The sequence below is a fragment of the Eurypyga helias genome, unplaced genomic scaffold (genome assembly GCF_000690775.1).
Source record: "Eurypyga helias isolate BGI_N326 unplaced genomic scaffold, ASM69077v1 scaffold14594, whole genome shotgun sequence".
NCBI classification, from domain to species: domain Eukaryota; kingdom Metazoa; phylum Chordata; class Aves; order Eurypygiformes; family Eurypygidae; genus Eurypyga; species Eurypyga helias.
The window spans coordinates 22,006-34,448 of record NW_010245722.1 but is presented as its reverse complement, the minus strand read 5'-3'; the positions used below and the strand labels follow the sequence as shown (position 1 = coordinate 34,448).

Here is a 12,443-nt window from a genome sequence, read left to right as displayed (position 1 = left end):
GGAATATTTCTTTATAGCTTCCATCAAATAATAGCTGGCACCTGCCCCGAAGCACAGGCATTTCTGAGGTGGAAACTAGTCATTACCTAGAAAGAATGAGGAATTATTCCTTCTTCTAGACTTGCTAAGCTCTTGCTTCCTTGAGCAACGCTAAGCTCTTCTTCCAGAAGGCAGGCACCCGGTCTGCACGAAGAATCCACGCCTCTCTTCGTGTGTGCCCTGCATCTTCACCTTGGGTGCTCCTGCCCACTTTAGAGACTGTGATTAGCCTCTTCCGCAGGTTATCCCCAAATACAAGCAATCCTTCAAGGCTCAGGCTAACCCATGTCTCATTTTTAAATATATGTTACACAAAATTATGACTTTATCACATCACTACTTGCTCTTCCTTCCAAGCCAGTGGTAAGGGAATTAAACTGAGGCTCTTGCGCACCACGACTTACCACACCACAAGCTGGCAAGTTCCTCGCTTGGTTTTCTTTCTTTCAGTCTGTTCCTGATCCAAAAGAGAATTTAATTTCTTGCCTCCACTGCTCACATCTCTTTATTAGCTCTTTGCAAAAAAGGCTTGATGGAGTCAAGTAAATTACTTCTGGTTTCTTTCACCTATTATTTGCTAGTATAGTCCTAGAGCTGTTGTAATTAGGAAGGCTTGATCCTATTATACCAAGTTAAATTAGGTGTTACAGAGTTCTATTTTATTCCCTGCTGTCTTATGAAGAGAGAGCATGAAGGACAGCAGCTGTGAAAAACCAGCCGCTCGCACAGGCAGTAAGAAAAACGGACCTAAAGAGCTCATCTTCAAACTGAAATGGAGTTTTCTAAGCTTTGCCTACGCTTGGCAGATGAGCGATGAGATAATAAGTGCCCAAATTTACAGCACAGCTTGAGCAACGCTGATATCATCAAGATGTTCACACGGGTGATGCTGAAGCTCGAGGGACACGTGGATCTGACTAATGGCAAAGGACCGCCAAAGCAGGCTGGGAAGGGCAGGTGGCGGGAGGAGGGAGTACCTGCCGGGGTGGCTGGACGTGCAACCACTGAATGCAGGGCGGTGCCATTCCAAGGGCTGGGAGAGGAAGGCAAATTGAGGAGAAATTCTATTTATTGCTCCAGGAAACAAGACTTTATGTTGCACTGCACTAAGAATAGGCAGCTCATTTTAACGAGATGACAGCAACTCAAACCAGTTTGTTTCTTCCACGGCTCTTAAGCAATCCTCCCTCTCCAGCAAGGCTTCATCTTTTTCAGAAATGAGGTGCTCAGTGCCAGCCTCATCAGCTGGTCAATGATGCATCATCTGAAACACTCTGTTTCTTAGAGGTTAACCTTTGCTTACACTTCAAACTACCCCTTGGCATCTTCTCCTGGCTGCTGGGCCAGGCAAAATAAGCCTGTCGTAGGGCAGTATTGGTGCCCTGCAAACCAGCCCACTGACACGTGCACGCACCCCTACGGAAGCCCTAGGCCCTGTGTGGAGTGCAAGTCCCCCACCTCTGTGCAGGTTACTCAAAGGCAGGCAGGTGGCGTTTTATTCTTGGGCCCTTGGGCAGAAGACAGGGTTATATCAAGGACAGAATTAGCACAGCGCACAGTACCGGGAAGTCGTTAATTGCTTGTATGGACCAACGTCGCCGGGCAGAGCGAGGAGACATCTGCATGTGAAAAGGTTATACCCAGGAAAAGGGAAGAAAGACACCAAGAAAATTAAAGACAAAAGGTAAATAAACTGAAATGAAAAGTGCCCTGAACCAGCAGAGTAAAAGATACCGTTCCCAGTGGTTCCGTTACACAATGCAAACCAAGATCCCCCCTTTCATCCACACACAGTTGCACTATACAACGTTACCCATGGCCCTGGCAAGGCGAGGGCTGCTGTGCCTGTGCCCCACACCAGCCTCTGTGGAAGACTTCAGCATAAGTCTTCCACACAGAGCTGTATTCCTCTGAGAAGCACCGAACTGCGGTGATGTGACCTCGTTCACACGACGAGCTGGCAGCAGAGCAGAGGACAACACCCTGGTGCTCCACATGCCAGACTCCTACTCTCACCAGTTTTACTCCTCTTGGCTGAAGAGGAAGGCAGCTAATGCAAACTGCTTCATTTTTAACATGACTGTCCGGTACCTTGGCACAGAAATCCGCAGGAGGCTAAATAAACACTCCTGATTACTCAGACATCCCTTTAACATCCAGCATCCTCCAGGACTTCAGTCACTGGAACCTGCTGTGACCGTTCACTTTAATTTTAAACAATAAAAGCAACTTGTCATGATAGTAGAAGGGATGTAGAGACTCTCCCACTTGGCAGGGCCGTGTGGAAACTGCCATTATGGGCTGAGGAACTCATCCAGACTATGCAGAATAGCTCCAAAGTAGGCTTTCATTACCAACTTGCAGACATTTAATTAAATACTCAACACAGGATTATAGCAACAACAAATGGAATCTCTCAAAGCACATTACTGTGCACTCACTTGAAAAAAATCTGTGTTACAGTTCTGTAAGAGTCAACACAATAAAAAGGGGAAGAACAGGGTTATTTGTGTCGCGTTCAACATACTGTACATTTATTTTCAGCTGATGATAGGCAGTCAGGTCAGTGGCACACCTTCAGACTCTCCCTTGCTGGAGAGCCCTGCAGGAAGGGACCCGAGGGGTGAGGCTGGCTGCAGGGCCCCATAGGGAGAGCGAGAAGACAACTGCAGCCTTGTGCTACATATTCCTCTTCCAGGTCTCACAAGAGAGGGAGGAAAGGATTAGCAGAAGGAAATTTGGCATAGTGGAGAAGCAGCAGAACTAAGCTCAGTGCCCCCTGCAAAGCCCTGCTCTCCTGCAGGCAGCCACTGCTGCCAGCCTACACTCCCATGTGCGGTGAGTCTGAGGTCTGTGGCCAGCAGGGCACCAGGCAGAGCCCGAGGGATGTCCAGAGAAGCAGCAGTTTCCAAGCCCTGCCAAATTCCCCCATGGGAAGCATGAGGACACCACAGTCACCACCTCTGTGTCCGGCTGTCCCTTAGGCTGAGCTGTCCTCAGGTCCCCATCGACACAACCCTCTGAGTGAGGGGAGAAAAACACAGCCATGGCACCTTTTTTAAGAGACACCCAGGTTTGGAACAGTGACGGCATTGCCACGGAGTAGATACAGCTTCTCCCTTCTGTTGACTATTATTCTTTATTGGGTTTTTTTGAGGGGTGAAAAAAAAGGGAGGAAGAAAGGAGTGTGCATGTGTGAATAAAAAGCGAGAAAGAGATACATGTGTATGTGCCTCTGTGTGTATATATACACACACACATTTAAATGAGCACAGAAAGGCTCAGTGCCAGATTTAGTTTCATTTTGGTTTACTAAGGAGATCTCTGTTGGGCTGAGCAGCTCTCCTGCCTTTATGGAAACATGACACAATTTCTGTCTAGTAGTGGGCAAATTCCATTTGTTTGCCAATGGCAGCGATGCCCGTGGTTGCTACATGGGATTTAAATACCTGGTTATCGCTGACACTCAGTATTAGGGCTGAAGTTGTATAACAGGGGAGTTTAACACGCAACACTCCAACTTCTACTTAATGCAAATATAAAATCCAAGCTTCAGAGCAAGGAGTTCACTAGACTCAGAGTCTGGGCTTTTTAAAATCCTCACAACAAAATGACATAGAAATATGTAGCACTGATCTAGGAGAGGTCAGGACAACAACTCCTGGAGAATCAGAAAAACCTTTGCTGAAGGGCAATACGGATTTTTGGGTAGTTTTTTTAAAACTATTTCATCCACGAGAACGTTTGAGCCAGCTCCCTGATAAGGCCCTAACACTTCCTCCGATCCAGCAAGCGAGGAGACAGCTTGGCAGGGGGAACACAGGAATTTTCGCTTACTTTCAGCAGACGTGGCTACACACATGCTTTGTTCTCTCAATTTTTTTTTCCCCTGTGACAAAAATCTTGTTGCCATCAAGACAAGGGCTGGGGAGACAGGTCACATGAAATGGCACCAAGCTGCTTCCACGTGTTATTTTTAGCCTTGTCTGTCGTCTTAGAGAGCTGCGTATCAGAGACGAGCACGCTGCAGAGGACAGAGGTAGCCCTTTAAATAAACCCTCCTGCAACGACTAGAACAGGCTGCGATTCTTGTACCAGGCAGCACCATTTCCTCTTTTCATCAAAAAGAAGTTTGTGGGGAGAGGAAAAACCAGAATGGGGGCTCCGACAGCCTTCTGGGGTCTGTATGGACCCCATCGGGTCTGTATTGGACCCCAAAGGTTGCAATGGGGACAGGCTCTCCCCACGGCACAGGGGGGTAATGCCTAACCCACACCACGTAAGCAGGGGACAGTTCCAGAGGGGTCAGCTGCCACGAGATGGGAGCTCAAGGCTCTGACTTTCCCCCTGCTCCCAGGACAGGAGCTCCCCAGCTCCACTGCAGCAGAGTGCCGACAGCCCTCAGTGTTCCTGGGGTACCTGGAAGAACTCCATCGCTGCAGCAGATTAGTGCCCTCAGCGTGGACAGTGGGCAGACTCCTCGAACCCCCCCAGGTTCTCAGGTTCTCGCTGGCAAGCTGCTTCACCTCCTCCTGAAGCAGTTTGTTTCTGAGCAAGCTGCACAGCCTGTTTCTCCCCCAGCATCTGCTCCAGGCACATCGGGCCCTCAGCTGCTTCAGAATTACCCTACAGTCACCCTAAAATTACCAACAGGTCTTCTTCACTCCCTGTGACCCAGAAGGAAACAATCCCACTCTCTCCCAAAGCCTTGTAAACAGCAACAACAGAAAGGCCTACACCTGAACCAGAAGTACATGGATTGGGAGATCTTTGGAGAACTGTGTAGGAATGATTTTGGTTTAAAAGGTCCAAAGGGGAAACATATTCCTGAAAGAGACACCTGTAACAGAAATACCCAAATATACCCCATAATCCAGGTTGTCAGTAAACTGCAGAGAGCCAGCACCCTCTGCAGTTACACGCATCAGGGAGTACAGAGAGAAGCAGAGCTGCCCACATGTACTTAACTGGAGACTACAACTTCCCAAGTGGGAGATTTTAACCCTACGCAATGCGAAGGGAGACCGTGTAACGCACTGAGGGAAGGTGTGATGGTCAGTAGAGGGAGATATCAAAATAAGCAGGTCAAACGCTAGAGAGGATCAGTACAGAAGTTACTAGGAGGAGATAAATCCATTTGACATTTTTACAGAGCTTTCTTGAGAGGAAATGAAAGCTTCTCTTACTAGCAATGCTCACGGCTCTATGAAAGGAGCGCAAATCATAACAGCTGAAGTGTTAGGCAAGGCTTTTTGGACTAGTACTTACCCTCTCTTTGTAGTAGAAGGAGCTGATGGAGACCTGCTCCTTCTCGCTGCGTGTTGGACTCCCGCTGTACAAACGCAGATTGCCTGGAGTCTCCGTGCGGATCTTCATGGGAGTAATGAGGCCACTGTGGTACGCTGACAAAGCTGAAAGGGACCTGGAACCAAGAGAAGAGGCTTTCAAAGAACTTTCACCCTCCAAATGGCCCTGGAGGCTCCACCTCCACGAATCCAGGCTGCCAGCGATGTTTCAGGTGCATTGAGGGAAGGGGTCTCCACTGAGGGCTTGTGATGACACAGCCTCTCTGCGCCATGGGCACAGCTAACACTAGAGGTTACGACTTCCTGAGGGTCTGCAGCTCAGGTGTAGGATGAGATATTCTCCTGCTTTTCTGCCTGTGCCACTGGCACACCTCAGATGTGAGGCAGGGTACTGACCTGGGGGTAGGCTCCGTCGGGGACACCGCACGGTGCATGGTCATGGGTCTCGTGAAATACACCAGGTACCCTGAAGAGACAGATACGGCATGAAGATCGTGTGAGGAGAGCAGGGCACCCAGGGGTGACTGACACAGGGAAACTTGGTCATTTAAGGTAGAGCCAAGGGCTGGGTGCCTGTCCACTACCCTGGGCGCTTTTAAACTAGACAATATATGGCCCGTCTTCAAGGCCAGGCTGGATGAGGCTTTGAGCAACCTGGTCTAGTGCAAGGTGTCCCTGTCCATAGCAGGGGGGTTGGAACTGGATGGTCTTTAAGGTCCCTTCCAACCCAAACCATTCTATGATATGATTTTCTGCAATTATTTCCCTGCAAACTCCTTAAAAAGCAAGTTTTGTTGACATACCTGTCTTAAAAACACCAACTCCAGTGGCTTACAGATGTTAGAGAAAAGACAGTAAAAGAAAATGAGCAGATACATGCTCATGGTTTAACTCTTCACCAGAACTTGTCAAGCACTGATACTACAGAGGCAAGTGAGGTGATGTTTAGCTATGCAGAGAAACCACTGCTCCTTGTACCAGTCTTCTCTCCAAAAGGATAACTGAAGACACCTGAAGCCAACTCCAAAGCACTCTCTCACAAGCCTTACCCCATTTTAAGAGCATCTCAAGCGTATTCAGCCTCCCATTCCTGCAAGAGTTTCAGGACATGGCATGTTTCACTGAGCCTATGCAATGCAATACCACTCTGGTGTACTTTTGCTGGGAATTCAGTGAGGCCTGTATGAAAAGCAGCTTTCAGAACACGCTCAAACTAGGATGCAGTCAGGTCAGGAGGAGGTGTGCTTGCAACTGAAACGGCTCAGTGAAACCTAACAGCTCTTACTCAGACCTTCAACTGTTTTTTAAGGATGATCTTTGTACCCTACACTCTCCTGGAAACCCAGACATGAGTGTAACTCCTCTCCCATTTCGGAGAAGTTCCCCAGTGACCTTGGGAAACCTATTTTGGACAACTGAAAGGGTTCAGAATGAGAAAAGGCTCGTTAGTAACAAGAATATGGTTTCAGCAAGGGGTATGTTCAGCCCCAAATCATGGGAATTTTATGAAGACTGAGCACCAGAACACATCCAGGAATTTGGTGCTGGTAGGAGAGAACCAGGCAAGGAAAACAGGTGAAAGAGAGGTCTGTCAATGCCCCTGGCATGCCACAAGCCAAAGGCCATCTCTTCAACTAGCCCCGGATTTCCAAATCCTAAAATCCTGCATGCAACACCAACTGCAAACAGTTGTTAACTAATCTCATTACCTACAAATTTATCCCAACATCGCTACTTTAACACCATTTCTTACTCACTGCATGGCAGTGATCAAAGCCTCGTCTTCTTCAGAGCTAAGTGTTCCCCCAGACAGGAAAAGGACCATTACCCAGGTAGCTGTTGTAAGGCATCAGCGACGGGGCTAACCTGCACCACAGAACCTGGCTCCAGAGGTCCGTGGAAATGGGATGTTAGAGTCCTGGTAGGAGCCATAGGCATTGGAGACCCGGGCGAACGTGGGCAAGGGGGGCGTTACGGAGTTTGACAAAGCGTAAGGATTGCTGGACGTGCTGTCCTCTTGGTTCTGAAACAGAAGTTACCCAAGGTCACACTCCTTCTGCCACAGGAAGAAAACCCAGCTGGAACACGGGACATGGCAGGGCCGAGCAGCCTCACGGAAGGTGCTCGGCCTTTGAGCCAGAGCAGAACAAGCACAGAGCATGGTTACTGCTCTGGCTACACAGGCACTTCCAAGCACCTTTGAGGAAATGGCTTCTACAGCTGCTTGTCCAGAGATTTCTCTCCCCTCACAGCCATGTTGAAATACAGAGCTTAACTTGGGGTGAAACAGTGGGAAACCATAGAGAAAATCTGACCTTTAGACTCTAGCTGTGACTTTCAACACAGCGAGCTGAGCTAAACCCGGTACCTCAATGACACCATCGAGAGAGCCTCCTTGAAAAGCGATAGCTTGAGGTGAGGAAGGCAGGTGGTGTGAAATACTGGGGGACCTCAGGCTTACCCATAGGAATTTTGGCACAAATCTGCATTTATTTGGATAAAGAGTACTCCAGCTTAGGTTTAAAGGAATTCTTTAAAGGCAGCTTTGCCTGGCTTGAGTCATCAGATTTCCATACAATGGAGCAAGCTGCCACTCTTACAACATCACTACAGGAACCATTAAGCCTTCCCATGTAAAAAAAACCCAAATTTGTGATGAATAAACAAAACCTCTTAGAAAAAAAAAACTGAGAAGACTCTCCAATCTTTTGCTGAATGCTAAAACCAGCCATTTCTGGTACACTTCACCCACACACAGACCTACTACCTGACACTGGGATGCTGAGTAGGTATCACAGATCTCTCAGCTAAATCCAAGTCACACTCTGCGCTTAGCTGCAGTATCGTCCCTACAAAACCTCAGCACAAGGCTTCAGAAAAAAACAGATTTTCACAGCTTTTTATTTTAAGGGAAGAAAGCAAAGACCCTAGAATAGGGCTAGCAGGATCTCTGACTAGAGCTGAGGAGGTAAAGACAGCTGCCACTGCCTTTCAGGAAAAATGAATCCCTCAGCTCCCCGAGACCTCTTATCTCTCTCATAGATGATAACCATGACCTGGCACTCGGTGGGATATACTCCAAGCTGGGAAGCTGCCATGCACCACTGAGATGCTCTTAACCTGAGTGTCAGTGAGCATGTGGAGTTCCCTAAAGCAGCAAACTGTCAGGGCCTGGTTTTCAGAAACAAAACACATCAAATCATCCACTCAGTTTTCTTCAACATTAACCAGAAGTGCTTACACAGATGTAACAGCCAGCACCAGGGTCTATTTATGTGTCTAATGAGGCCGGACTCTCGCTGCAGAGTCAGAAACATGGGACTTGGGAGAAGACAACAAACTAGGGCAGAAAGCCCATATGTTTCTCCATACCACAACAGATTCCAGCCAGGAGACCAGCTGACGTAGGCAGGGCTCCAGGCAGCTCTGGTTCCGCTTCACTTTCTGTAGGGAAGTGTCTTTCAATATCTACAATACAAACAAAATGCAGCTTCAGTCATGGTTACATCCACACCTTCCCCATATCCCTTTTTGTCTGCAGAGCAGCTAAGATGCCAGGATCCAAAGAAGCCAAAGGCAACCTATAACATCCACTGCAGCCTCACTCACCCACTGGTGTGCTGTCTGCTTTGAGGAATGACCGTGAGCTTTGATCAGAGCACTGTGGGTTCATCTAGACTCATTACACTCCAAACCAGGATTTGGGTTTCTATACTACTGTAGCCCCTATGTTCCACACCCAGTTTGTCTCAAATTGAATCAGTTTCTTCAGGAAGGAATCCAAATAGATCCATCTACTTGCTGCTGGGGAAGGGATTTCATCAGCAATAGGTCTTCCAACACCAGATGATCAAACATCTGGTTTGCAATTAGCAGGGCCCATGCAACAAGTCCCCGTATTTTTAAAGCAGTTTGTGGAGGAGGGCAGGAAGCAACAAAAATGTTATCTTTCTGCAGCTGGATGCTTAGCTGGTCATTTTGTCTACTATGGAGTTGGGGACAATTGCATGGGGATATGGGAGCCAGGGATCCCCACCAATATATGTCATATAGGAGTAGAGTAGCAGTGAAGAATACAATACAAAAAGCACCAGTGGAGAAAGGCAAGGACTGGGATGCAAGCCCAACAAACACCTCATCCTAGGAGCTCCACAGTGTATGAGTTCAAAGGCACAACTGGTGTGTCTTGAGCATGGTCAGATGTTTTACTGTGTCAGGAACCCAGCCATCAAGTGTCCAGCATCTGCATAGAGACAGTGAATACTCCCCACACACCTTCAGCAGCTTTGCCTTCATGGAGGCAGTGATCGAGGTCGGGTTGATGAACTGGAAGGAAGGTGCAGCATTATTGGGATACTGGACAGGGAACATCACCAGCATCCTGACTCTGTGGTTGCCACAGTGCACTGACACTGTACAGCTCCGGCTCACCGCATCCATCTGTGTGAGGAAAAACAATTGCTCTGTAGTTACCTCTCCAAGGACCTTTAAACTTTTAGTGGCTTAAATTCATGCTGAGGGGCTGATTCCTCTGCACACCCATACGGCGAAGTCATGCTGTTCTCAAGGGCGGTGAACACAGTGACAGCAAAAAAAAAAACCCCAGGCAGATGAGGACAGACTCTTCTCGCCCCAGCAGGCTGCCAGTCCAGCATCCGGAGACCACAGCCAGCCCAGGCTGCAGCAGGAGTCTGCTCCCCACAGCCCCTGTGTCCCAGCCCACTTCACCCAGCTGCAGAGAGCTCTAGGCTAGCACAGCAGTAACAGGCACCATCTAAGATCATACACCACTGTCTCAGAAAACTACATCAGGATCATGCCATGAGCTACGAAACCATGGGAGGAGGGCAAAAGGAGACAGGCAGCTGCCTCAAGCCTCCCATCCCTGCACAGTGCTGTGCCTCCAGCCAGCTTCCATGCAGAGAGGAGGGTTTGGCGTGCAAGGGAGGTGCCAAAACTGAGGGAGAAGAGGGCAGGATAGGGAGGGTGCCGCAGATCAAGTTCAGAAACGGTTGAGATGAGATCGGCTGCACGTAGTGGAACAAGTCATATTCCACTCAGCAGCCTAGGCAGAGAGGAAAACACTGTCCAGCCTTCTAAGGAGCAGCACCAGTCTACTTACTGTGCCGAAATACTTCCCTTGCTCCCAGTGCCTGGGATTATCCTCCTTCCTACTACTCCTGGCCAAGAGGATCTCTACAGCTCAAAATAAACCTTGTGTACAGACAGCAGTCACTGCAGCAAAGAAGGTTCTCCTCAAAAAGCCTCAGTGAGCCAGCCTGCCCACATCCCCTCCTAAGAAGCCAGCAAAAGGAAGCTCTTTACCTCCACATTGACATTTCGGATCTGCACGTTGATCAGTGAGAACTCTTGCTGCAGTGTTTGAGGCAACCCCAGTTGGTCCGTTTTCTTTCCCACCACGGGGTCATTCAGGAAATCTTCTTTTAAGGCTGTCAGGAAAGATTGGAGAACAGGTTGAGACAAGCTATGACTTTTAGTATGTGACGCCAGGAGGCAGCCAAGACAGAAGGCTTTCCTCTGCTCCTCTGACTCATGGAGGTATGAGTTTTACCTGTCAAAGACCTCCTGGGTCTCACCTGTTGTTTAGAGGCAGGATTCTGAGCCTTGTTCCCAGGAAGGTTACAGAAGCCACCTGTACTCTGCACAGCCCTAAATGGCGCATCTCTACATCTGAGATCCCTTCTCCTCCCTATCCAGTGCTGCCAGAGTCACAAACAGCTGAACTGAAGCCTCTCAGTTCAGCGCGAAAGAACTGCTGCCAAAGCAGTCTCCAGGAGGAGCTCTGGTCTTTGGGATTGACACCCCACCACCCTTGCCTTTCAGGGAATGCTTCCAAAGCATAATAAGGCTTTGGAAGACAGAAGAGGTTACTTCTGGCCCTACGAGAGGCTTAATTCATTTGCAGCAGTCGTTTGCATTTAATGTTGCAAACTCCAGTGCTTTAACAGTCTTTAAAGAATCATCTAAATGCTGGGTCTAGCTGCCCAGTTCCACTGCCAACAGTTTTCAGGAGGACAATAACCCCTGAGGGCCAGAACAGCCAGGCAAGCACTGCAGGATGCGAGGAATTAAGATAACAAACTCGACTGAGTTTCAGAAGAACTGGTCTCTGCCCATGGCCATGCCTGGCTTTTGCCTCGACTCTTGCTATGTACCCCCATTAGGAAAGGGGCAGCTCCTTCTCAAGGGGGTTTTGCTGTGGCACCACTTCCTGAGATGACTAAAGTGCAGTATCACATTCCACAGACTATTCCTAGCAAAAAAAAAAAAAAAAAAAAAAAAAAAAAGGAAACAAAAAAACCTTTTTTTTGTTCTTTAACAGGCATTTGCCTAAAAGTTACTGACTCTGCTGCTGGGACAAATATATCTGGTTTTACTGCTGCCCAGTGGGTTGCTGAATTTGGATAGGCAGGATGCTCAGCTACTCACGGCTGTTTGTGATTTTATTAGAGTGCTTGGATATACTTCACAAAAGGGCCTTGAAAAGGGGATTAAAGGAAGATCACTGGCTCTCTGGGAAGATAATTATTTCTAGCTCAAGACACCACATAGCTTACCAAAAAGCCACCTCTGAAGTTCCTGATATGGACAGTTCCCTTTTTGCCTTCTCCTCCCATTCCCTTCCAATTAGTTTCTAATCTCCAAAAGCCTGCATATTTGTCTAGATTCCTAAAGATCCTTTGTCGGCCAGCGAGGAGAGCTGTACACTGAAGACGCAGCTGGTGGGCTTTCCAATTTTGCCGCGCGGTTTTCTCTTCATAGGTCCCCCAACGTGCTTTACTAATGTAACACAGAGACTTTGCAGCTGAAACGCAGCCACCTCCAGGGTGAAACCTCAACCGTCCACAATAGCTTTTAGGCTTGAAGGAACTGAAATTCCTACCTAGGGGCTTGCTTGGGCAACGATCCTGCAGTCACAGTATTTGCAGCAAAATCTACCCTGCTACAGAAAAGCTATTTTCATTCCCTTTGGCCACACGGGAAAACTTAACAGTCCAAAGCAGAGCCAGATCCACGCAGCAATCACCGAGGATGTATGAACGTGACCTCGTTAGGGACAGCGAAAGAGTTAACTCT

The 12,443-nt window shown here is 48.3% G+C and overlaps 1 protein-coding gene across 1 annotated transcript in view; it reads right to left on the bottom strand.

The window, feature by feature from the left end:
- Nucleotides 1–12,443, bottom strand: part of WDR59 (WD repeat domain 59) — a 43,757-nt gene that overhangs the window by 12,927 nt on the left and 18,387 nt on the right. The window contains exons 12-17 of the mRNA XM_010150180.1: nt 10,671–10,795; nt 9,621–9,785; nt 8,718–8,813; nt 7,212–7,368; nt 5,742–5,811; nt 5,308–5,461 (exon numbers count right to left, since the gene is read on the bottom strand). Coding sequence (XP_010148482.1) covers nt 5,308–5,461; nt 5,742–5,811; nt 7,212–7,368; nt 8,718–8,813; nt 9,621–9,785; nt 10,671–10,795 — 767 coding nt within the window. The remainder of the gene's footprint in view (nt 1–5,307; nt 5,462–5,741; nt 5,812–7,211; nt 7,369–8,717; nt 8,814–9,620; nt 9,786–10,670; nt 10,796–12,443) is intronic.